The following is a 26,460-nucleotide window of genomic DNA, read 5'->3' as shown; positions in this document are numbered from 1 at the left end:
CACCGTCTCTCGGGAAAAAGCTGCATATCTATCATTTCAGAAAAGTCTAGTGAGGTTTTTATTTAACTATGCAGTCTTTGCCCAACCTGTGCTTCTCATTGTTCTACTGCTGCTTTAACAACTTCTGGAGGGTACTAAACTAATGAGTCAATTTTAAGAGGAAATTTACTAAATTGAGGGATCTAGTTGATCAAACAAACATATTAATCTTGCTAAAAATATAAAATGTTTTTTGTTATTTTGCAGTTCCTTTTTAGCCAGTTTTGTGTTGTATAACACTGCCAACCACCTAGTTTATCCCACACGTTTATTCAGCCACTTTTAGCTGTGGGAGACTATTTTGACCATGTCAAAGTAAAGAGATAACCCACTGTGTGGACAGAATAAACTGAAGTACACAACAATGTGTTTTCTATCTCACAATTTCAGTTTGTTTCAATTTCTATTCATTTCCATAAAACAACAAAAATGAAAGATATTGCACAAGCAGTTAAACATGGGAAATGAAAGGGAACAGGAAGAAGAAAACATATTTTTCTGCCTCTTTTAAATTATTTGAAGAAAGCAAAAGAAAATTAGAGTAAAACGATGAAACATTACTCTTTTTGTTCAATGAAAACATGCAATTTCAACCTTTGTTGATACTAATCTGCTAAAGGTTACTACATCCTCAACTGTTGACACGTTTCAGCTTCATCTACTAAGAAGAATTTTGCTCACTTTTGAGAATAGAAGTTAAAAAAATACAATCTTACGAAGTTTCTTTTATAACAGTAGTAAAAATGTGTCCCCATAAATACATTTCTAAAGCAAAAGCATTTTAAACAGACAATCTGAGCAACATGAGCCGTAAGTTAGCTCACCTGTTCTGGTGAATGTGAACCTTCAGTGTTGCGATTATCCTCAGTCCAACATTGTTTACCTATTCTCTGATTGTTGAACGGACTAAAGTCCTCCTTTAAAAGTGTTCTCTGTGGATTCAACCACAATGTTGGAGCTGCACAAAGACTCCCTAGCGTGCCACCCCTCCTCACTCTCCCTCGCTCTCCCTTTCTTTCCATGCAGCTCACTTGGGGAGGAGAGAGCAGCTTTCTATTAGAGACCCATCATCACAGTTGGGGGAAGTCTAACAGAATCACCAGTAACTGGAAGTGACAGCAAGCCATTGGAAAGCTGGTGAGGAATTAACACACAAACGCACGCACGCACACACACACACAGACACACACACACACACACACACACCCTTCAATCCTCAGCTTCTCAGTCCACTCTGCACTGGACCAATCCTTCCTGCAGCAAACCTGACACATTCGTCACCAGCACATTCTCTTCTCACATGTTCTGCATAGACTGTCACTGGGGTCTGTGAACTAAAACAAACACCCAAACCTAACCAAACAAATACGTCACAAATCAACCATCGTCCGCTAAATATGCATATTTTTAAATAAAGCTGCGTGGTACAAAAGCAGCAAAAACCTACCAACAAAAAAAGAAAGAATGGAAATGGGAATGTTTTAATTGTAGATTCAATAAGATTTGAAAAACCTTCCACAAGAACACTATGTTACTACTGCTTAAATAGTATGGGTTTAAAGAAATTTAAAGTTTGTGAGTTACTCAGTAAAAATTTAATAATCCATCACAAAAAAGTGGATCCTTGTTTAAACTTGCAGCTAAAAAATCTTAGAGAAAAGTATGCAAAGGGAAAGGCTGGCACGTAAATTAAATGAGAACCTTATAGAAGGAGGAAAAGATGAAGCATAAAACAACATGAAGACAGAAAAAGTACAAAATCCCAAAAAGCTAATGTTTGCTAAAACATCATTAAGAAAATACATAATTCTTCCAGAGTTTACCAGAAATCATTTGGGACTTTGTTAGAGTAAACATGACTTTCCCACAGATTGTGCACAATTATGTTCTTAGAACTCAGTGGAACAGAAGTAAGATTCAATTTTAGATTTTTTTATGTCTGCAGAATTTACACAAAATCTGTAAGAGGAAACCAAATGCAGATTAACAGAATTCTTTGTAATTAATATTGATTATGGTTAAACTAAGCACTTTAAATATTTTAAGGTGTTTTAAACTAACTTATATAATCAATGTTTATGTCCTCATCCTGTCCTATATATACCTAACGATATTTACTAGTTTAGAAAACCTTCTTTATAAACCTTTGTCTGCTCTTTGGCAGGTATTTCTACAGATTTAGGGCATAAAAAAACAAGACTATTGATAATAATAATTAAAAAAGAACAAGGTACTCAAAGATGTTCTCATTTTCCCATCAAGAATCAAGAAATATCTCATTCAGAAGCATAAAATACCAAAACATGCACGGTTAGACTGAATTGATGTGTGTGAATCCTAAATGTATGAAACTGGAGACATTAGAAAGGCTGATACTCCATCTTACTTACTCTTTATCTGTTTAAGTGATCCTCCTTCCGCCTGAGAGGCAGAAATGTCTCCACCTTGACAGAGCAGCATAAGGACAGACCACAGCGAGGAAAAAGAGGAAATGTTGAAGCAGAATCAGGGAGAAAGCAGCCAGAAAATATGGAGAAGCAAGAGGAGTCTGATAAAGAGTTTATAAAGAGAAAATTTCACTCAAAAACTGCCAAAGGACGCTATGTTGTAGAAAGGAAAAACAAATTTAACTGACGCAACAGAGACAGTTGGAACTGATGGCTCAGACATGTTTTGGCTTCTCTTTGACCTCCATCATGATACAATTTGTTCCTTTTTTTTTTCTCTGATTCTGTTATTTCTTGAGTGGATTTATTTTGTCTTGAGAATCTTTTTGAGCTACTTTCTTAGAATCTAAAAATTATATTCATTTCCAGTAAAGGCCATATTTTATAAATGAAAATGTATTTTTTTTAAATTAACAATATTACATATTTATACACATAGAGTTTTACTTGACGTTGCAACTTTCACTTACAAGAATCAAAACCTTAATTTTTAGGACAGGCTTGGTTTGTGAAATAGCAGATCAGTACATTGCAAAGACTTAAAGAGAAATACATATTGAATAGTGAAAAAGATGAAAAAGAGTAAATGTGTGGAGCTGGAATGTGCTGTTAAAAATACTGCAAATCCCATCTGCTACACAAAGAAAGTAAAACAATAGGTAGCAGCAATGCTCACAGGGTTGCAGTATGCGCGTGCTGCAACCCTGTGAGCATTGCTGTTAAACAAGCTGCAATGGCACTTAAGGAAATGGCCAAACACTAAACCAGATCTCCATGTAATGGTAATCCTGCCTCATTAATTTATAATCTGCTCTCTAGAATGCTATAGTTCAACATAACTCTTTAGTTTACCCAAAGGCATTGGGTCTGCTTTCTTTGACCTATCATATAACAGCGTGGGCAGTCACGAAAACTATTTTTGAACACTTCTACAACAGATTATGGATGTCAGGTTGTAGCAGGAAACTGAAGTAAAAAAAACAAACAAATATAAAAAGCTTTCAGGACACTCACTTCCTGATGAGGAAGATGGGCGACGATGATTGGTGGAGGTACCGCTGGCATTATTCTGAGTGGTTTGTGTCCCTGGAGGTAGCGGTGGAGGTGGAGGGGGTGTTGGCATTGCGTCACTTGTGGTAGGTGGAGGTGGTGGGGGTGGTGGAGGTGGAGGCGGCGGGGGAGATTCCTCCGTGGCGCCATTTTCAGAGCTGTGGGCCGGACTATCGGTGGGCTCCTCTAGTAAAAGGGAACCCTGTTTTAAAAAAAAGAACAGAAGGCGGGACAAGGCAGCAAACGTCAGTCATTTGATACCTCCAAGCTGCATCCTCACACGGCTGCAGGCTGTAGTTGCTATGGTGACAAATATTACGCCAAAGACAACAGGGATGACAGGATTATGATGGGGGGAACGCTTAAATAAACGAATAAATATGGTCAAAAAGCAATTTTTTTATTAAAATGGGTTAACGACTACAATATTGAAAATGTGACATTTGTTTTCTTAAAAACTTTCTAGCTAAAAACAAAAGATATTTACCTTTTTTAAAATCATTGAATAGTAAGAGTTCTACCTCTTACCAAAGAAAGTTTAAGCTGCTTCAATGAAACTTCTGCTGATCTGAGTTGCTATTAAATTCTCTTACACTGGCTGCTAATGGAGCCCGATGTAATTGCCCCTGTTAGATATGTCCTCCCTCTGCCTCCTGCTGTCTCTAATCATCTCATGAAGACACCATTTCCTTTTGTTATAGGAGAGCTAATATGCCTTAATCCCAAGAGGGGATCTCAGAGGGGTGACGGTCAGAAAAAGACATCTGTCACTGCAAGTGATAGCCCAGCACGCGTCTGACATGCTCCCAAAGCGTGCCACAACTCTGCTGGGAGCAAGTTAATGGACCGTGAAATTTAACTTGGGCCCACCCCTCCTTTCTCTTTAGACACGTGCTCATCATTGTTGCCCCGTGTACTTTCAAACCCCCAGGGAAGATGGGCAGGGAGGACCATGTCCAGATGGGCCTTTCGCAGCACGTGCCACTTCCGTCGATTAGACGATCCATCTGCTCAGGTCCTCAGAGACAAGCAGGGACCCCACTGAGGCCTTAATTGGCTCAGTGTGGATTAAGTCCCTTGCCACCCCAAACACCCGCACTCCTGATACTCTTGGGGCTTTTGCAACACCTCTCCAGGGACATTAAGGGGTCTAGCAGACTCTTGTCATTCATTCACTTAGTAGCAAAACAGAAAAAAAGCAGTTAACCTGAAATATCAAAGAAGGCAAGGCTGTGATTACATTATTTTTCTTAGAATTACTCAAGTTTACAAATGATCATTTTTTAAATAAACATACTTTATAGGTATTAAAAACTTTCTGGTACAAAAAGAACCTAATTAAACTACAAAATGCCAACAACTTCAACAAAAAGTTAACTTATTTCTAAATTTTGCCCAGGAATTTTTATGTATTAATTTAGAAATCAAAATAAATTATTTAGTGATTACTTTTAAAGGTTGCACAGATTATGTGCAACAAGCAAAAGCCAACATTTAGTTTTTTACTTTTATTTTAAATATTTTGAAAAGATTTCATTGGAGACCCATGGTGTCACTTTCTAATCCGATAATGTATCTAAACACTTGCAAAAATGCATAATACCTTCTAGCTGTCTGGATCAGAAAGAGCTCTAGAAGGCAATAACTGAAGAGAGGTTTTGGGAAGTACTGTCTTCTTGAGGCGGTTTTAAAGAGATACAACTGGAGCCAGGTCAGTTCTAAAGATAACCAAGTTACATCAGAATAGCAAGATCTGCAAGATTTGCACAGTTTCCAAGCCTCTTCAAAATTTGAGTACCGGTACATACGCATATAAGTGTGACAGACCTGTGTGAACACCATAGGCTAGAAGCGCATTTAAGAACCCATTTTCAATGCGTTCTGTATACATTTTGTGTACCAAAAAGGTCATTGCTCCAGAGGGTGGCTGTTTAGATCTTAATGGTTCTACAGAATGTTGAATAGAAGGAAAAAAATGTGATAGAAAAAGCTAAACAAGAATCAGAGAAAAGCCCAGCTCTGAGAGAATTTCAAATCATTTTTTGGGGGGGGGGGAATCTTTCCTGTGATTAATAAGCCAGTAAATGCTCTCTGCTCTAAAACCCAAAGACAGATTGTAAAGAAGATATGAGACACTAGATCCTATGCAATATTACGATTTTACAAGACACTGTTAGAATTTGGTTTAGCAGTGAGTTCAGGTAAGCTATGTACAAAGATTACGAATAATTGTTATAAATAAAATGCAGATTTAACATTTTACTAAAATTCTACAATGAAATGTTTGTCTTCAAAGTTTACATTTATGGAAATTCTTCTGTTTTTATGCAAACACTTTTCCTTGTAAGCTTTAGAATCTGGTGGAGCACACACAACAAGCAACAAGTAAAGCATTCATACTACAAGGATGCTCCAATTGTCAGAAGATTTATAATTATAGCATTTTTGTGTTCTATCAAAGCAAAAATAACAAGGTTTCTTTCATTTTAATACACAATTTGAATAAAAGTGAACCAAAGTCTTAATAGCCTAATAGACCATTAACAATGCACGTTTTTGTTTTAAATGTATCCATAAATTTAGGAAAATTGGTTTCACATTCTTTGTGGGGAACTGTGCTGAATTTACTCTATTCCTGCAGCAGGGATCGTTTATACAGTGGGGTGGAGAATTAAAAGGTAATGAAATTGACTCCATAGTTTGCATCAGGTGTACTCCAAAAGGACACAAGATTATGTAACAAGCTAAGGGGTAAGACGCAGGCAAATCAGTGTAGTGGCTATTGTAACTTAATGCAAACACACAACCAACAAGCCTAAAACCTCATGTTAGGTTAGTTTGTCCTAAATCCCACAATATGACAGTGCAAACACTTTTGTGGAATCTTGATGCCTCCAAACGTAATCACACGTGTTTCCCTAAATGCCAAAACTTAAAAGAAAGTGTTAAAAAAAAGATCTGACTCACCTCCTCATTGGGTGCCATGCTCCCACGAGGCTCGGCCGTGTCGTTGCCCAGACTCTTGTAGTAGTCCCCAGTGCTAGGCTGCTTACTGAAGCTCCTGGACCTTCTGTTTGAATCCACACGGTGCAGTCTATCGTGGTTTTCTCCAGGTTTCAGCTGCTTTAGAGATTAAAAAAGAGAGCAGATTTGAAAAATGAATTACATACAATGCCCCATGTATAAATTACAGAGGACAGCAAAGTTAAAAAGCATTCCATATCGATTGTGTTAACGGTTGAAAAAACATGGCTGAAAAAAATAAGCATACTTAGATACACTGAAAGGTAAATGACAGAAAATAGTTTGAGCTGATACTAAGCTCAAAACTTTCCCTTTCCCTTAGAGTCAGATAAGCATTCGCTCGTGAGCAAAGCAGCTTTGTTTGAATCACAGAATCAGGATTTGAATACATTCGTGTTTAGCTTTTTATACCCAAAGGACACTATTCTGTCAGGAAGACTTTTTGACTTTCTCTTTCAACATCTGTCAAATTACGGCAATTCTTTTAACACATTTCTTTCAGTGCTTGATAAATGTCACTAACAAAGCCTTGCACTAAAAAACTATTAAATCAGGGAAGAGAACTTGGACTTGGGCTTGAGTCACACTTCTGAAACTTGCAAACATAAGACTTGACTTAAAGTTAAGGACTTGAGAACAATGTATGTGTTTATTCTGTGATGTCATGATGATGTCATATCTAGAAGCAAAAGCTCAGTTGCTTTTGTGTTGGGAATGCAAAAACACCAACTGGCTGTTATTGTGTCCACACATGTTTTTCAAGTACTTTAATGACAATTTGTGACTAAATACATTTTAATTATAAGCTTAGTACTTCAGATTTGTCTTAAAATTACAGCAAAAGATTTGAGACTAAACTTGAATTGGTCACCAAAAACTTCAGATTTGACCTAGATTTGTGAGCATCTCTGCTTCAAACAAGTTTTGTTTTTTTTATTCAACAACTTTTATGAAAGGATGTTAGTTTTCCTTCAATAGAAAAAAAGTTAAAAGTTAAACTTGAAAGTGTTCCGATATAACCTAGGTTAGTCACGGGAGCAAAATGTTATTTTGACTTTCAAATGCAGCAGCCAGCATTAGATTTGCTTTAATTTACATCTGAACGTTTGCACACATCACAGCTTCTCACATATTCAGACAATAGAGGTCGAGTGTGACAATAAAAAGAAGCAAATGCCATTTTACAGAACATCCCGTCTCATCTGGGGTTTCATGTTCTTATAAGCCTCTTAAATTGTGTTGACTCATGTCGACTGTACAAAGAATGTTCCTCAATGCTGCAGGGTAATGTGAGCAGGGAGTGTTGGAGAGGGTTTGTCATTTTCCCACAGGGGTGTAGCAAATGTACAGTGTTCAGACTGCCCCCTCCCCATCCTCATACGTATGTACACATATAGACATGAACTCCCACTCCACATATTACCTGTCAGCATAAAGCACTTTTTTGTTGTCTTTCAGGTTTACACAACTGGTCCCACCTTGTAGTAGTACATGCTACACCATTAAGAACAGTTTCAAAGGTTTGCTGTCTGAAACAGCTCGGCACATTTGCATAGTTTCTTTCACAGGAAGGCAAATTGAATCACAAATATTGTTATAGAGTACTAAGAATAGCACAGACTAACCTAAGCGAGAACATTATATGGACTGTCACATATAGATGAGGCTCTCTCTCACACTAAACTAGAGCGTTAGCAACTGTCGAATGTGTAAAAACAAGAAAAAACAACTTCCACGAAAAGCTTACCTTACACTTTAGATTCTACTCTTGTAGTTATTCCCTGGTTCGGCAGTCTACAAAATCCAGAGGAGCGCACAGAGCAGCCGTCACCAGATCTAGCACCTCACCTTCGCTCCGCTCTGTGCTACGCCTATCACTCTATCTGCCCTCTCACTTTACCCACAAGCCTCATCAATAAGCTATTGGGCCAGCGCGGCAGATGCAGTGATGTCACCACCAACCCGAACACCAGTCATTTCATCAACCCTGCCCAGTTCCTTTTATGCAAAACTCAAACGCCCATGTGTTGCCCAGACCACGGACGGCAACATGCAAATCCTTGGGGCTTTAGGACTATTAGAGCTTTCTGGCCTTCAATGTCCCCAATTAGGTGCAAAAATGTTCCTGGAATTGTACTAATTGCTAATGTCAAAGTCCATGCTTTGTGGGTGGACTCAAGAATGAGAATGTGAAAGGCAAAGTGGCCATTATGTGAACTTAAGTCAAAGCAAACATGAATGAGTGGAGAGGAAGAGAGTCAACAAAAGCCTTTACGGTCATTTAAAAAAAAAAAGACTTTGCTTAAATGTGTATGGTGCAAGTTTTAAAACAGTTTTTTACTCATAAAAATTGAGTTTTATAAATATATCTGATGGGAAAATGAGAGATTGTCCATCTAATTGCCTCTGTCATTATAAATGGACTTAGCCAGCCTTCATGGCTCACAGTAGCATTAACTTTGTGCGTTTTTGTGTGCTAGTTTTCCAAGAACTTGGCTTTATTCAATAATAAATGGGGGTGCACCTGGGCATGGAGGACATAAGACAGAGCTTTAATGAAACCCCTTCAAAAACGTGAATGGTGGTGCATGAATGCACACAATGCATTACACTATGAAAATGCCACCTCACAATCTATAGACTTTACCACATCTACTGACTTTTCATAGTAGATTGACAAAATTCTATGCATGTTATATTTCTTCAGCCCTTTAAACTTTTTAAGGGGTTTTAGCTTTTTAGATGAAAGTGTTCAGGAGTTAAAAGCTTTGTTTGAACAGATAAAGACTTGAAATTCAAATGTTATTATAAAATTATGTTATTGTGTCATACTTAAAAATGCAAAATAAAATAAGAAAAACAATTTAAAAGAATCTTGGTGCCTTGCCACATCTTGATGACAATGCATATTATATGAAAAGACAAGGAAACAAACAGGAAATGCATACTTTAGTGGGTGAGAGTGATCCCTCCAGATTAAGTAACTCTCTTGTTCCAGTTTTCCCTGATCATCACTTACATCTCAGTTAGATTGACAACTCCACAAAACACTCCTCACTACTGAACGCTTACACTGATGCTAACACTACCTCAAAATGCTGCTTCTGGTCAACTCTGAAAACACGTTTGAGTGATCCAGATTAATTACTCTAATTAAGATCAAACACATCACATTGGCCATTATGGATGTCAACCTGGTGGCCCGACACTAATGAGCATCTTCTGTGGCCTGTTAGCTAAGCTCATACAAAGACATCATTGTTGGCTCCCTTGACAAGGCCCTTTGTTGGTGATGAGCTATAGCCCAACTGATGAGACACATAGGATGCAAGAACAGCCAACTAATATAAAAAGCCTTTCTTATGAAGTTTGATCATAAAGGCTTCATAAAACCAGAAGGTAACCTTACTTTTAACTGTATGGAAATGTTTGAGCAGTCTGTAGATACCCTGCTCCTGCAGGTAGCATATTTTCAATTTGCCATTTTGCTTAAAAGATTGCGTACAACGAACAAAAGGTCATAGAGGGGCAACATTATTTAGAAAGTGTTTGTTTATATTTCTTTTCAGTTTGAGCTCTTTTCCTACCTCTGTTTTGCTTGTGCTGCCCTGTACATGCCGCAAGTTGCTCTTCACCTTGAGGAACTCGGCTGATGTTGGCTCCTTGGGGGGCTGAGGTGCTGGGTAGCTCGGAGGCGGAGGGGGCGCTGGGGGAGAGTGTGGGGGAGGTGGTGGTGGTGGTGGGAAAGCGGGAGGAGGCGGGGCTTTAGATGTAGCGTCAAAATGCATCTCGTTCTTGGAGTCTGCATTGATGTCTGGGTTCAGCATGTCCATATAGGCCTGCATGTCCGAAATGGCCGACTCTGATGCACCTGAGACAAAGACCCCAAATTCAGAAAATGGAAGCTGCAAGGAAACAAAGCTGCTTTGCCGCTAAGTTGATCAATTTCATTTTTTCAAATTCCTCATATCTGCTCAAATTCATTATGATTGCATAACCTAAGCATGTTGTGAAGTGTGTGAGCACCCTACTAACTTCTGCCACACAGACCACTAGGGTGCAGCACCAATAAAGAAACCAGCCATGACAAAACAAGAGGAAACAAACATGCATGTAGTTTGATCCATCTCACCAAAGCAACAAAAACAAAAACAGTTTTAGGTAGCAGAATTTGCTTCAGCTGGTTTTATATACAAACACATCTATGTGCCTCTGAAGTGTTAGGAGTAGAAAACCTGGATGTGCAACTGCATTCAGCTGAGTGGGAGGGCCTCGCGGCATCGTTAAGCTGCTCCTCTTCTCCCCGGTGCTGGACTGGCTGGAGCTGGCTGAGTTGTAGTTGGACAGAGAACTTGAAGGTGAACCGATATCAAAGTGTGCTGTTTGGCTGGGGGGAGGCATGGTAGTGTTGGGAGAGGAGAGCCCTGAGTCGGGCTGCTTGTACTCCAGATCTGTAGAGGGGTCCCGAGACAAAACGCGGTGCTCCACACTCTGTCAAAGGAGGCAGTGCATCTGATCAGTGGAACAGTTGTTTTTAGCTTGTCTACTGAAAACAAAACCAAAAATAATAAAACTTCTATTTGAAATAATAAAATTTTCCTATTTTGAAAACATATTTTTTGTTTTAATATAAAAACTGGCAGAATAGCTCTCATTATTCTAAATCGTTAACACTACCATTCATTATTTCACATATCCCATTACCTCTAAGCCTCTGAAGACTTACATAAGGGGAAAATCATTATGAGTTTAATTACTGTTCTGCAGTTGGAGCTATCGCAGGTACTGAGGACGGCTCTGAGGCATTCCCTTTTCTCCTGTGGCTAAATATTCCTCATGAGAAAGGGCACAGCAAGAAACAATATGTTTCGCAGACATCTAGTTCAGTGCGGGAGAGCTCATGTTACTTTGCACAGTCTGGCATTTCAATACACAAAAGCTGAGGCCATGTTGGACAACCTGTTTATGTTACCTGAAAAAAGCTGAAAACAGTCGAAGTACACGTCTGTTCAATGACAATTACAAGTGTTCTGCAGAGATTTGGTTTTAGGTGACCCAATTACTTTTTTCTCTTGTGTAAGACCATTAAGATAAGATTTTTTGTATTTTTTGTGATGTCAAAAAAAAAGGAATAAGACAAAACAAAAGCCTATAAAGAAAATTTAAATGAAGCCTTTTCTTTAACTTACACACTTTGTCTTTGGCTCTGACAGAAAAGATGCAACACCAACATAAACCTTTTAAGGACTTGTCAAGTTATGGCCAAAAAATCAACTTTGGTCTAGGTACACAGCTTGACGCCTGGCAAGATAAACATGAAGAATTTGGCTGAATTGCAAGTTAAACATGTAGGAAAAGAATAGAGCAATAATTACACAAAGCTTTATGACTAGTTAAGCTTTAGCCTGATTTCAATAAGGAAGATATACTTCTCTAACAGGTACGCTGAGTTGTTAAATAGATAGATAAAACTTACTGATCCCACAGTGGGGAAACTGATCTTTTACCATAGCTCCAAAAAGTCACTCTACACACTATTATCAAATAGGCCTTCACTTGGAACCAATGGCTTAATAGTTCACTTTTCTTTTCAGCCAATCACAATCATATCTTGCCTTCAAAGGGGCTATACAATGCTTTTCTTTAGCCTTTCAGAGTAAACTATATCCATGTAATATTTATAACAATCCATTATCTTTGGCACACAAAATAACACATTTTTATTAAATATTATGGTAGTTATTTTTGCTGAGTCATTTTCCAACTCGGAAGTAAGACTACTCGATCTCTGAGGCATCACCTTTTGCTCCTTGTGGGTGCCGCCAATTTCATGACGTCAATCTAGAGCCAGCCTCGGCAGCAAGCCGCATCCGAACTTTTGCAGGAGAAAGTGGGTGTATCTATGTTAACCTGGAGGCGGTGATGCAGCACAGACTCTTCCTGTAAGGGCTATTCCTCATTTTGTCACGTCACAATGTGAGAACTCACTCATTTTTGTGGATTGGGAGGGGTCAGGGCTCAGAAAAGGAATGCTCAGAAATGCGTAAATGGATCAAAATACTGCTATGGGGTTGTTTTTTGAGGAATTAACATTATAATACACTTAAAACCTCAAAAAGTTGGTTTTGCACGATGTAGGCCCTTTCAATTTATGAAAGGTTGTCTCTCTCTTCATGCTAGTTCAGAGGTCTTCCTCTACCCCGTTCTCCCCAATGCTTTGGCATGGTCTGGCATCTAACCACCATCAGCATCTATGGTCCAAGTTCATCCCAAGCACGCCAGACCTCATCTGCCCAGAGCCTAACCGCCACAGATTGAACCTACTTCATGCACACAAATAAATTTTAACTTGCACACCTTATATTTTTTTAGTGAAATTAAATGCAAAGTGCAATTTGAACAGATGTTTGGTTGTAAAAATGTGCAAATAAATACTCATCCTTGATCACTCCCAAGTGAGGTTATACAAGGTCAGTTTAGTTCCCTGAACTGGGAATGAACTGAACTGTCAGCTGTAGTAATGTCGTGAATGCCAAGTCCCAACATTCACCCCACAAATTGGTTATGTTACATCTCCCATGTTTGGAGCCTTGGAGATAAAATAGATATCGACAGTGTTAAGTGTTTTGTGGTTATAGAGACACAACCTGCATGTAAGCAAATTGGGGGTTTGTAGACAAAGGACTAATACAAATTTGTGTAAACCCTGTGACAAACAAGGAACACGTCTAAACTAATGTCTTGGTTTGTGCTCCCTTATTTTTTTGCCCCCACTTTGCATACTTCTCAGGAAGTTGGCATTTAATAGACTGGGACATCTTTGGCAAGATTCAGAGTTAAAATTATGCTGTTCCAAGCAGGAGATCCTTTTAATGATTTGACCCTAAAAGTATCATAATTTTGTTTTTAAAAATGTTTTTCCTTGTGCAGAAGATGGTGTGTGAATTTGAATGAATTGTGAAGTTTGACATGTTATTTTTAAAACTCTCAGGAATGCAGCAGTGGGAGAGGTATGCATTTTATCCTATCACATGATTCAATATACATCTTGATACGTGGTCCGCAAATCGATACATACTCTTGTAACCTTGTGGTGACACGATACAGCCTAATTCTTTTACCTAAATACTGTAGATCCCATCTAGATATTTATCATGCATTTGGCATTTAAAACTATAGATAAAAATGGATCTTAACAGAGAAACTCTTTTTTTCCTCTTAAAGGCACTTTTTATTTTAAGTAACAAAAATGTCTGACATATTGTAAATTGAATTGCCAATTGAGAAGTGCATATTATTTTGAATTATGACTGGAAAAAAACTTCCATATAACAACTTTTAACAATAAAACCTGGCATTTTGGACCTTTTAGATGGTTTTGGTCTTTGTATTTAATGGGCCTATATCATGGTATTTTTAAGCCTTTCAGGGTAAACCACATCCATATATATAATATATTACCTTTGACATACCAAAGAACGATTTTAAATGAAATTTGGGTTATTTTTGCAGTTCATTTTCCTACCCAGAAGTAAGATGACTCAATCTCTGAGGCATCACCTTTACGGAGAAAGTGGCTGTTTGTGTTAGCTTGGGGGGGGGGTTGCTGGCAGCGCAGACTCTTCCCCACTTAGTCTGTTCCCCACTTAGTTACGTTGCAAAGTGAGGACCCATCCGTTTTCTGAGAGCAGGGTTTTAGAGGAATACTCAAAGATGTGTGAATGGAGCAATTTGGGGGTGTTTTTCTACAGGTATAAACATTTTTATACACTTAAAATCTCAAAAAGTTGATTTAGCATGATATAGGCCCTATAAAATAATTTATTTAGGTATTGTTTGAAGTGCTGTAAAAAAAGTGTAATGACACCCCTTCAGCCAATTGTATTTAACCTGCTGGGTAGAAGCAAGCTTGTAATTGGACATTTTTTGTTTGCATCACAAGTACACAAAAGACAGTCGTGACCACAACAGGAAGAAAAACTGACTAAGTTTGTTAGAAACTTATCATTTACTTTCCAATCAATATTATATCTTTTTACCAACATAATCCTGTTCACATCTGTGGTTTGAGCCAATACTGCTCTTACTCTCATAACTAGATCGATTTTTCAATAAATATCTGTATCCTTAACATCCCTAATCAGTAGTACTCCGGAGTTCAGTGACTTTGTCAAAGAAACATTAGTTCCCAAAGATAGGAATTGAACCAGTCACCTACAGCTGGTTTCCCCCAAAGCAACAGCTGCTCCCTTAAGGTGCAATGATTGATTAATATTCTTTTTTCCTGCAGCTATTTTTGTACCTTTTCATTTGTATAGATTAAATGCTATTTTCAAATTTTAAAAAGGTTACTAGCATCTAAAGTAATGGGTAATGTTATCATCCAGCTGTTCATTTTACCATGTCATAGTTTGTGACATAAGTAACACATAAATGTACAAAATGTCAACATTATATTTGACAGCAGAAGTTTCACTGGACTGACATCCAAGGCTGTCTGACATCACCTCACAGCTGGGTTCTGTTCATACAGAGGTCAGAGGTCAAGTTTCAAGACAATGTGAGGACTTGATGAGAGCTCTTACCATGTTCTCCACTGTGCGCAGATATTTTGCGCACTGTGATTGGCCATTGTATTCTGCCAGGTCTGCCGCTGTGAAGCCATCCTGATCTCTTATACCCAGATCCACTCCATTCACTACAAGAATCTGACAGCACTGAGGAGAAAACAAAGACAGAATCAGAGATGAAGTAAAAAAGGATGAGAATTTTCTTTAGGGGTTTTTAAGCTGCCATAACAAATCACACCAGAAAAGGTTTGAAGTTTGATCAAACTCTTGCTCTTCATTTGTAAGGCAGCATCTTCCCCATCAGTGTGGAGTATTTATGCAAAGTTTGTTTAAGTCAAACATAAAAATCAAGCAGAAACATAATAAGACTCAAGGGCCAAATTTGGCTCCAGAGCATATTCATTAAACCTGATAGCTCATGTACTAATAAAGAAAGATTGCACTAATAAAGTAACATTTATTGAATGAATCAATAACTGAGGGTTAAAGAAATATTAGGAAAGTTGAAGACAAGAAAAACATTTTTTTTCTTGAAAACATCCAGAGATCCCAAACTGATGAGCATAAGTGTTGCTTGGTGTGTTACATTTGTTTTTTCTGTCAATTCATTTAAAAGTATTTATGCTATTTCCTTGCGTTGTGCTCTGCTTTGTAAACATTAGACATGTGGTCATTACAACCAGAACTGGTTACAGCAAACAGTTAGTCAAAGCAGTTGGGTCAAATGGTGAAATCAGCAACCCAGAAGTCATGTATTTAAAACAGATGGTTGTAAAACCTAAACCTCAAGAATAAAGCACAAATAGTGCATTACCCTTTACACACTGCTTCCATTACATCATTCTAATCTCCATGTGGTATAAAATTTCCTCTTATTTTAAAGGACTGTAAAAATATGTGAGTGCTATCAGCTTTTGTTTTTCTAAAAAAGATATCTAGTTATTATTAATTACTTCACCCACCTCCAGTTCACCATTCTCTGCTGCATCATGAAGTGGGGTCCCTCCCCAGTGGTCGATGACAATCTCCCCTCCATGCAGCAGCAGCCAGCTGAGCACTTTGGCGTGGCCTCGGCTGGCAGCAAAGTGCATGGCTGTGGCTCCATCGCTGTCCTTGTCTGTCAGGCTGATCTCAGTGAAGCTCGTCTATAAGCACAAACAGCAGACCCCAAGCTTTTGTCCTTCTGAGAGATTTCCGTTGTTGGTGTAAAAACAGAATGTTGTCAAAGCGCAAACGAAAGAAAAAGGAGCACAAAGTGAGTCAAGAATTTTAAACATATGTAGTTAACTTTAAAGTTAACTCTAAAGCTTTAAAGATTCCGACTAATGTTTCAGTAAAAAGTAAACAAACTATTAAAATTATAATTTCTAGTTGACAGACATCAGAATACAACTTGCATTATTTCGTCATCCAATGTACAACAAATGTGTAAATTTGCAATGAAAGCAAGTTATAGCTTGTACCAACAGTAAGGCCTTAGTCACATGCACCCTTATGGGCATTGACCCGTACGACCCCTGTGGAGGGTCCCCCAGTCCAGGGACAGGCAACTCAAGGCCTCGAGGGCTGGTGTGTCTGCATGATTTTACATATCCAAGCCCTAATCATGACTGATTACCTGGTTCAGGTGTGTCCAGCCAATTAGAACATGCCAGAGCAAGGTATGTTGGAAAACATGGAGGAATGTGACCCTTGAGGTGTGGAGTTGGCCATCCCTGCACTAGTTGTTAGTAAAGTATGAATACTAGCCCCTTGCTCAGACAAACTACACAGATTTTTAGAATTTAGGAAATTACACTGTCAGGATGTGTGCTAGGAGCGCACAATTATCACTTGATCAGCACTAATGTCCCCTTGTGCTGGTGGAGGATTTGTGTGGGGTTGAAAATTCACACAATCTGTGTCTCGCCATTTTCACTTACTTACTTACCCTTGCTTTTAAATGGACACTACAACCTGTAGCATTCCCGTAGAAAAAATGTGCAGGAGCATTTTTGCTCACCGAATGGTCTAGGACTCTACGATCTTAAAATTTTGTGCGGGCTACCTACGTGACACATACAGGTTTTGCCCATTTTTCACCTGCAGACAGCCTATATTCGCCCTTAAGGACCCTTGTGACCAAGGCATGATCATTTGACGTACAGTATCCACACACTGTAACGCACCAGCCAGACAATGACGGTGTTGTGCCCCATCTGAGCAGCAGCATGCAGAGGGGTCATCCCATCATTGGCTCTGATGCTTGGATCCGCCCCACAATTCTTGACCAAGTACTGGACTACTTCCAGGTGACCCTCTTGGCAGGCCAGGTAGAGCGGTGTGGCACCATTCTTAGTTTGAGTGTTGACAAGACTGTTGGTAAATAAAACCACAAAGCAGGTAAGAATATTGGAAACACTTAAAATAGAACAGATTGTTGGATCTAATTAAAGAGATGTCTTAGGCCAGAGTTTGTTTGGTCGAAATCCTTTCCACTTCACAGGTGGAAATTCTGCTAATCCTGCAATGCCACTATTGTCATTTTCTTTGGGAGGGAGTATTTTCTAATGTGCAATAAGACATCTCCAAAGCATAAGCCCGTTTGTACTTGCTTTAAAATGATTGTGCGTCTCAGACAAATCAAGCAAAAGACCTAAAAGAAACATACTATATAGTGATATATTAGGAAGACTTGTTGTAGTCTAATAAGAGGGAACTGTATTAGAAAAAACATGCATTTCTAATTTTATTACGTTTGTTTTCAGAGTAAACAGCAGTGATTTCCAACTCTCTTTCATGGCTGCCAACTTTAAGCCCCTCCTTCATCCTACTTCAGAGACTGCCTCCAGATCTTCTCAGTCACAGTGGGAGGTCATGGAGTGAACGAGCACTTCCCACAAATCCCATAAGGTTGGACTTTATTTGGACCTTGACAAATGTGCAATGAGTCTCTTAAGAAGCTTAGCCGTCCGATGGCTCTGCTTGGCTCGCTATGGGCTTACCAAAGAGCTGCCAGAGAGACAAGACAAACCGAGCAGGTAGAGAGGAGAAGAACAGAATGATGGAGGACATGATCTTGTAGATTCAAAAATAACTTTTTTCCAGAACAAGCAGGTTAATTGCACAGGTGCTTTTCGGATTTGTTTTGGAAATGTTGACATAAATTTGAAAAACAATAAAACTGAATAATCAAATACATATTGATATAATATTTGTTTTAATTTTAATGATTCACATGTAATTAAAACCCCAAATTGTATGTATTAGGAGAAAATAAAACATTGTGAAAAGGTTAACGATGTCAGACGCTAATCAGTTAATCAACTGAAAGCACTTGCAATGGCTTCCTGCATCTTTAAATGGTCTTTCAGTCGGGATCAGTAGGACAGACAATCATAGAGAAGACTTAAAGGGCTCATACCATGATATACCATGGTTTTCTTAAGCCTTTTATAATAAACAATATCCTTTTATATGATAACATAATACCTTTGGCAAACAAATGAGCACCATTTTTATTAAATATTTGTTATTGTCCTGAGTTCTTTTCCAACCCTGAAGTAATACGACTTGATCTCTGAAGTCCGGGACCAGGAACCCTCGGACCCATCTTTTGAGGTGGTCTCGGTCCGTTTCCACTCGGACTCTTCTCTGGGCTTCTCTTCGCCCTGAGATTCCTCAGTCTGAATACAATCTGTCCTCAGAGAGGAACAACTGAACCAAAATGGCCACCGTAGCCGATGTAAAGGGGGTTGGGATTCAAAAATATAAAGAAGCTGGCTCTTCACAAAGTGCCATATATGAGTTTATTAATATAGCATTTTAAACAATGCTACTGTGTTGCTACAGTGGTCCAAATAAAAGTATATTTTGGTTTTATTTTGAAAATCAATGTCTCAGAGTACAGTGCCAAAATTGGCAAACGTCTACGTTTCCCCCACTTTGCTTCCCCAGTTTAAATATGTTAGTTTGTGGTGTTTGCTTTAGGTCGAAGGTCAGTGTAATCTCGCAGAAAGAAGATTTTGAAAACTTGAGGATTTTTTCTGCTGACCAGCTTGGTAGCGATGCTGATTTAATTTCACAGTAACATTTTCTGGTTCAGGTGCTGTCATCCCAGGAATCAAAATTAGTCTGATCTTAACTTGACAGAAAGTGTATGGAATACTATAAAGCACGAGAGAAAAAGCAACGGATTACCTCCAGCTCACTCTACATAGCTAGAGCTGTTCCTGCAAAGACAACTGCAAGTCAATGGGACAATATAAACACTGGAAGAGTGAATCTGTTTGTGATTATTCAAGTCCTGATGCAAGCAAGAAAATATGTCTTCAAACCAAGCTTAAAATGTGGAAAGATATCTGTCTATTTCAATGAGTGAGAAAGTTCCAGATAAAAACATTGACAATGCTAAATATTTTACAATAAACAAAGGAAGTAATCTGCATTTGTGTTGACAGGAAGCAGGCAGACACATAAATAATTGATATTTGTAACCAAAGTGTGCTGCACTTGCATGACGTTGTCTGTGTGACGGTGACGCTTATATTTTTCCTTAAGCCATCTGTTTTAGATTAGAGAGAGAGAGGTCTTCACAATCCTCAACATTTGAAAAGAGCAAAAGTCAGCAAGAGCAAAAGTCAGTCGTTCTTAAGGAAATAACTAAAGGAGAAATCTGATATATTTCAGGCTCATTTGCCATGAACATTTTACCTCAATAATTGTCTCCCCACTGCCTCTTACCTTGGTACTAACAGAGAGGAAGGTTATCTTCGTTATAAGTAAACTAATTGATGTCCCACTAATGGCCTTCTTACATCTTATCAGCTTGTTGACCAACAGAGTCATTTTCCCATCTTAATAAATGAAGAGTTTTGTTTTCAAGGCAACATCCTCTCTTTGCTAATTGTGTCCTGTGTTTGAATGGAAAAAATATGCTTCAAGTCTTTCTCCTGGGTTAATGAAAGCACTTCATTGTAATATGATTCCTAATAATTACATAATTACAAGGCATTTAGCTGATGCTTTTGTCAAACACGAATATAAAGTTTTAAATCGCTGCTGGGGTTAGGTTTCTTGGTTAACCCTTGTGCTATCCTAGGCACTTTAACATTGGGAGTTGGGTCATCTAGACCCACTAGACAGTGCTCTGAACCTTTTTTTCTTCAATGATTTGTGAACCTCACTGGTGTCCATGGATTACATGAAATCTTTCTACCTTTATCCACCTTTGTCATGGTAGGGAGAACACGTCAATGTAAGGGTGGGGGTCATCTAAGATAGCACAAGGATTAAACACACACGAAGAGGAGAAATCAGCCCAAAACCTGTAACTTATTGGTTGATGACTTATTTCTGAAAACCAACCAATTAGTTGACAGATACAGTGAAAATTGAGTTTATATTGTACCAATAATAAACATTTGAACAGGTCAAGATCACATAAAGCAATAATAAACAGAGAAGTTAAACATAAAAAAACATTGACACACACACTCGCCACTTCATGGGACACACCTGTCCAAGTGTTCTTTAGGCATGTAAACATGGCATGGCATGGTTGTTGATGGATTTCAGAAACCGCTGATCTACTGGGATTTTTACCCACAATCATTTATAGAGTTTATAGAGAATGGTCTGGAAAAAAAATACATCCAGTGAGCAGCAGTTCTGTGGGCGGAAATGCCAGAGGTCAGAGAAGAATAGGCAGACTGTTTCCAGCTGATAGAAAGGTAACGTTAACTCAAATAACCACTGTTTACAACCGAGGTCTGCAGAAGAGGATCCCCGAACGCACAAAATGTCCAACCTAGCAGAGGGCTACAGTAGCCTTTTGAACATGACAACGAGTTCACTGGACACAAATGGTCTCTACAGTCACCACATCTCAACCTAATGGAGAACCTTTGGGATGTAGTGGAACAGGAGATTATGGATGTGAGCTGACAAATCTGCAAACTCTCTGAGGAATGTTTTCAGTACCTTGTTGAATCTATGCTATGAAGGATTAAGGCAGTTCTGAAGGGGGTCCAACTCGGTACTGTCAAGGTGTACCAAATAAAGTGCCCAGCAAGTGCTGAAAGTATAGAGCACACAATTGCACTATTTGCACATTTTTTTTATTTCATGTAAACTGTAAATTGGTAGATAAAACAAAAAGTTCCATTTGAGAAGGTTTTCTATAAAACGTCTTACATAGCAGTGGTCAAAAGAGCTTGGGTGTTTTAAAAACATTGAAATCATATATTACACTATTAAAATGAAACATAGAACTGCAATTCAAATATCATGAAAAACAATAATGAGTCTCAAATGGGAAATAATTTAAAACTGACCTCACTTTAATGCTAATTTAGTGCAGCATTTTTATGAAAAAAGAAAATAAACTAAAGTATAATTATTTGAGATATGCTAAAAATTATGAATTTAAGAGTTTAGATATTAGTCATAATTTTTAGCAAAGTACCCCTAATAATATCATGCAATGACAGAAAATAAAAGGTTAAAAACAATGTTAAATTATATTTGTCTGGTTTAGTTCCTTTAAGGATCTTTCAGACATTAACAAGTGATTTTTGACATGTCTGTTTCTTGTCAACTGAATTTCTTAACCCTACAACTCATGACCGTGGCATGTTACTGTGTTTAAACCTTGTATTGTGAAGGAGCTGAAAGGGGCTTTTATCCAACATGTACCAAGAAGTTATTAAGAAGATTAAGGCTGAGCACAGTAAGTGGAAGTAAGCCGTTAGCTGAGTGAAATACTCTCTTATTTAACCTTTCCTCCTATTGTATCCTAACACGTTTCCTGACACCTTTAATTACTTTAAGAAAGCCCTCCTCACCAACAAAAACATAAACAGGCTTATAAATTGACTTATAAATGGATGTAATGAACACAAACAGATTTTAAAGCAGAGAATTTCTTTCAAAGACAACGAAGCTAAATATCATTGTCATCTTGATCATTTTTTATCCTGGTTTTGTCTCAGAGAGGGTAGAAGATGTATGATCAAAAAATAAATATGTATTATTTTAATTAAAGCGATTAAATTTAAACTTATGTTTTGCCAAAAAATACAATAGAAAAAGAAACAGATACTTTACTGGGGCTTAACTGGAGCAACCACTGTAGCTGTTGTTAAAACTGACAGGGTTCTTGATTATCTCCCTGCAAAGGTGCAACCCTTTTCATGCATATGTTGAAATAGTCCTGGCCAAAGATCTTAATCTGTACTAAGCAATTGCATAACCCGTCTGCTCCCTTTCACTCTCTCTCTTTGTTTTACCATCTCTTATTCATTCACTCTTTTGTGAAGAAAAGGCCATCAACACAGATTCGGCACATTAGGCTTTTTGTTTAGGTTTACTGGCGTGGACTGATGGGCCACCAATTTGGAACCTTAATCAAAGACTTCTAAATGCAAAACTGCAATCGCTCTCCCACACATCTATGCACAAAAAAACCATCAATTCTGACGTGTTTTACGATTTCCAGACAGATAAACGTCACGACAATATTGTCACAAAATCTACAGTTACATTTTTGCTCGGGAGATTTTGAAACTAAATGAATAAATCTGCTATTTAACCAAAAAGAAATATTGATTATTACTCCTAAAATCATCAATGCACCAAATATAAAAATAATGTTTGTATTCCTCTGTATTTGAAATAATGTCGACCTTATGACTGTTTGTACCTTAATTAAGTGTTTGTTCAGGCACAGCATGAGGTTAGACACTTATTATGATCCGTTTCCTTCATCTGATCAGTAAGCTGATGCTTACAAGGCTTTCTTTATCAATTTTTTACCAAGGGTGAATATTCAGACTGACTTTGGAAAAAGTCCTTTGGAAATTAAGGAGATTGAGTCTGCTTAATTATGTCCGGATCGTATCGTGAACCTTGCGTTTTGGTCTATATTCACTTTTGAAACCAAAGCCTGTAAACAAAACAACTTTACTAAAGATCTTTTCAGTCATTGGCCAGGCATTAAAATGGCAGGGCAAAGCAACAAGAGACAGATTTTATGGAAGTCCTGCGGTTTGAAATCCTGGTTGGGTTAGTTTACCTGTTTAAACTTTATGTTTTGCTGACAAATTTTGAAAGTCTGTCTTAACGTCTGATACAACACTTTTTACTACTTACTTCCAAGTCAAAAGTCAAAGTCAGCTTTTTTGTCAAATATGCTGCATACACAAGACATACAGCACAGATGAAATTACTTTCATTTCGCCCCACAGTGCAAGCAGCTTAGAAAAGAATAAAATAAAATAGATAAAATAACACCAATAAGAAGAAGAATAACAGCAATCTAAACAGTGCAAAAGAAGAATGAGATGTTTAAAGTGGCAGTTTAAAGTGACAACAGTGCTAAGAACGAGTCGGTGATGGCAGTCTTTGGTGAACAGGTGTGAAAGTTTTTCAGTGTGATTTTGTAGCATGGAGTGGAGGGGGCAGAGGGGGTAGCGCAGGGAGGGAGTTGAGTTTCCTTATCGCCTGATGGAGGAAACTGTCCTTGAGCCTGCTGGTTCTGGCCTGGAGACTTTGCAGTCTTCTCCCTGATGGCAGCAGGAGGAAGTGACTCTGGGATGGGTGTGAGGGTTCCCCTGCAATCCTGAAGGCTTTGCGGGTGAGGCTGGAGTGGTAAATGTCCAAGAGGCCAAGCGGAGGCATGCTGGAACGTGGTTACTGAGGAGACATTGGCTATGAAGACCCCGCGCGAAGAGGGGTCTAAGGGCAGGGATGCCAGTTTAGCTTAGTCAGCTTGTTAGTTCAATTTAGTATTTTCCTATTGAACTCTATGTATTCATGATCCTTTTGAGTTTGTTTCACTTTTTCAATTACCGATACGAAGCCCATCGAGACGACTGTTGTTGTGAATTTGGGCTATACAAATAAAATTGAATTGAATTTGATTGAAGTGAAGGTAAGCTGATAAGTGTTTATGACATGTAACCCTTGTGCTATCCTAGGCACTTTATCAATGGGAGTTGGGTCATCTAGACCCCACAAGAACCTTTTTTCTTCAATGATTTGTGATCTTCACTGGTGTCCATGGATTACATGAAATCCTCTTCACCTTTATCCATCTTTATCATGGTAGGGATAACACGTCAATTTAAAGGTGTGGTCATAGGATAGCACAAGGGATAGATTGTCAAGAAAACACTGCGAGAAGCAATGTCTATCACGTTAAAAGTCGTTTTAAGAAGCCTGCATTCATCCAACCAAATTTTAATGAATTGCTTCCTTCCTTCCCTGTTTGCTTCCCACAATGTTTGGCTACGGTGGCCGTTTTTGTCCAATTGTTCTGAGGAAACTCAGGGCAAACCTGAGCTCGGTCTGATTGGAAAAAGACAGAGACCAACTCAAAAGATGGGTTTGAGCAAAGCTCTTGGTCCATGACCAGGGAAAAGAAAAATGACAGAATAGAAAGGTAGGTTAATGTAGGTTGAAATAATTTTTTAATTTTTTCGTATTTTCACCCAAATCTGAAATTTGCTGTCATTTTTGAAGACACTAATCCTTCAGTGGAAGATTTCAGTATCATGATGCAGTTGGGGTTGGGTTACCCAAAGGACACAAAACACTAAAGTGTAATAATGCAAACAGAAAAATGCCACAATAGACTTCAAAGGGATTTCTTGTTTGCTGGAGCCTGTGCGTGTGTGCCTTCACCTCTGCAGGGAGCTTGAAACTAAAGCGATTATGTAACATCATTTTTAGACAAGACAAGCCACACATGTGCAAACTCATAGATCACATCACAAATCATCTAGCTTTTTCAAAGTCCTATTTCAATACTAGACCTGAGGCTGCTGACAAGAAAGCAGCTTATCTATTCAAATGAGTTTGTTTTTCTCATTATCTTATCCTCAGTTGGTGCTTCTGTGTCACTGTGGAGATAGTGGTAAACAGCAGTGGTGGGAGGGGTGGAGCAGAGGAGTGAATGGGGCCAAGCTATCAGGAGGTTACCATGTCCCCGAGGCTCATTAAATTTAAAACAGCAATGCAACTGTGTAAGGTGTAAGCCGACAATATTTGAGGTTCAGAACATTTTGTTACAAGGAAATTAGTGTCAAAACAACAGTTCTGAGCCAAGTCAGGGTAAAAACTCGGAATTTAGTTTTTTTTAGGATGGTGCAATGTCAATTAAAACAGAAAATAGCTAAAAAAAAAAGATGTATATGTTCCACATAAAAGAAAATACACGAAGAAAATGATGCCAATATATGTTGAAACAAACCCTTGATATTTCAAATAAAAGTAAATCTGATGTTCTTAAAATAAGAGATTAAAAATCAACCGTTGAAAAATTGCCTCAGAGGGAGAGGATCCTGTTTGAAAAATGTATCACCTCTTTCGGTAAAGGCTGTTTGGGAATTAAACTCTTTCTTTTGATATTTACTGTAAAAGTGTGGGGATTCATCCAAGCTGGATTACTGTAGCTTTTGTACTCATGTTTTGTGGAAAGGGTTCTGCATACAGGTAAATTTTGTTAAAAGAAGATATTATCAGCAGCATAGTTATTTCAACTGACTAAAGACAGAAACATGCAATAAACACCAGCAAGTGGTGGCGGTATATACAAAGAAAAAAAGAAAGCAATCTTATTCTATCCGGACCTGGCTTTTGCCTGGTAAATATTTATAATACTCACAATAAGTTAGTTATACTGTAAAAAAAACAGTGGATTTCGTATACCAAGTATTTGTCTCACTTCATAGATTTTGGGGAGAATGAGACAGTTGTATTGGAGTGATAGACCAAGTGATAGATGGGGCCACATATCAACTGAAAAATCCTTTTCAATGTGGCATCAATTTCAACTTTCTGTGGGTATAAACAGCTAATTTTGCCTGATCTTACCCAAACCCTAAGTATTCCGGCAGAACTGCATTTAGCACTTGGAAGAGTGGAACACTTTGCCTCAGAACATTATGAAGCTAGTGAGAAGCATGAGACATTACTGTTGTGGCAAATGGTGGAAATGCCACTATTGATTTGGTCATTTTTTGTTAAATTGGGCTATCTTTATTATTTTCTTAATTTTTGGGGTTATACATATCAAAAAAATAAAAATTGTGTTTTTTCTCATTTATTATTAGTAATATCATAGGAAACTTTTATGTTTTGATTAAAATTCAGACCGAATAGGAAAAGGGCTCATGTAAATAACAATATATCATAAAGTTTATAAGGTGTTAAAGGACCTTTGTTGGAAAAATAAAATTACCAAAGTGATACAAATAAGTTTGCATGTAATGTTTACACTCAAATATGTTTAGAGAACATTTTTATCAAGTCAATATAATTATGATCTTATGACTGTTTTGATGACATAG

General features: G+C 38.1%; 1 protein-coding gene and 1 long non-coding RNA gene across 7 annotated transcripts in view; one reads left to right on the top strand and one right to left on the bottom strand.

Annotated features, from left to right (window-relative positions):
• The window catches only part of LOC144993817 (uncharacterized), a 30,560-nt gene extending 12,544 nt beyond the window's left edge, over positions 1–18,016 (top strand). The window contains exons 2-3 of the long non-coding RNA XR_013657080.1: positions 1,066–1,176; positions 17,878–18,016. This is a non-coding gene — a long non-coding RNA (uncharacterized LOC144993817). The remainder of the gene's footprint in view (positions 1–1,065; positions 1,177–17,877) is intronic.
• Positions 1–26,460, bottom strand: part of espn (espin) — a 45,182-nt gene that overhangs the window by 11,230 nt on the left and 7,492 nt on the right. For 2 of the 6 annotated variants that reach the window (XM_078949510.1, XM_020704518.3), the window contains 8 exons: positions 17,299–17,485; positions 16,093–16,275; positions 15,146–15,277; positions 10,796–11,051; positions 10,148–10,431; positions 6,504–6,659; positions 3,501–3,738; positions 2,430–2,483 (listed from right to left, as the gene is read on the bottom strand). In XM_078949510.1, the coding sequence (XP_078805636.1) occupies positions 2,430–2,483; positions 3,501–3,738; positions 6,504–6,659; positions 10,148–10,431; positions 10,796–11,051; positions 15,146–15,277; positions 16,093–16,275; positions 17,299–17,485 (1,490 nt within the window). The remainder of the gene's footprint in view (positions 1–2,429; positions 2,484–3,500; positions 3,739–6,503; positions 6,660–10,147; positions 10,432–10,795; positions 11,052–15,145; positions 15,278–16,092; positions 16,276–17,298; positions 17,486–26,460) is intronic. The other 4 variants (XM_078949513.1, XM_078949512.1, XM_078949511.1 and 1 more) reach the window with 3 other exon arrangements.

Source organism: Oryzias latipes, chromosome 7 (genome assembly GCF_053564925.1).
Source record: "Oryzias latipes strain Hd-rR chromosome 7, Olatipes_Hd-rR_3.1".
NCBI lineage: Eukaryota > Metazoa > Chordata > Actinopteri > Beloniformes > Adrianichthyidae > Oryzias > Oryzias latipes.
The sequence above is the reverse complement of the archived record's forward strand: the minus strand, read 5'-3'. Positions and strand labels throughout refer to the sequence as shown.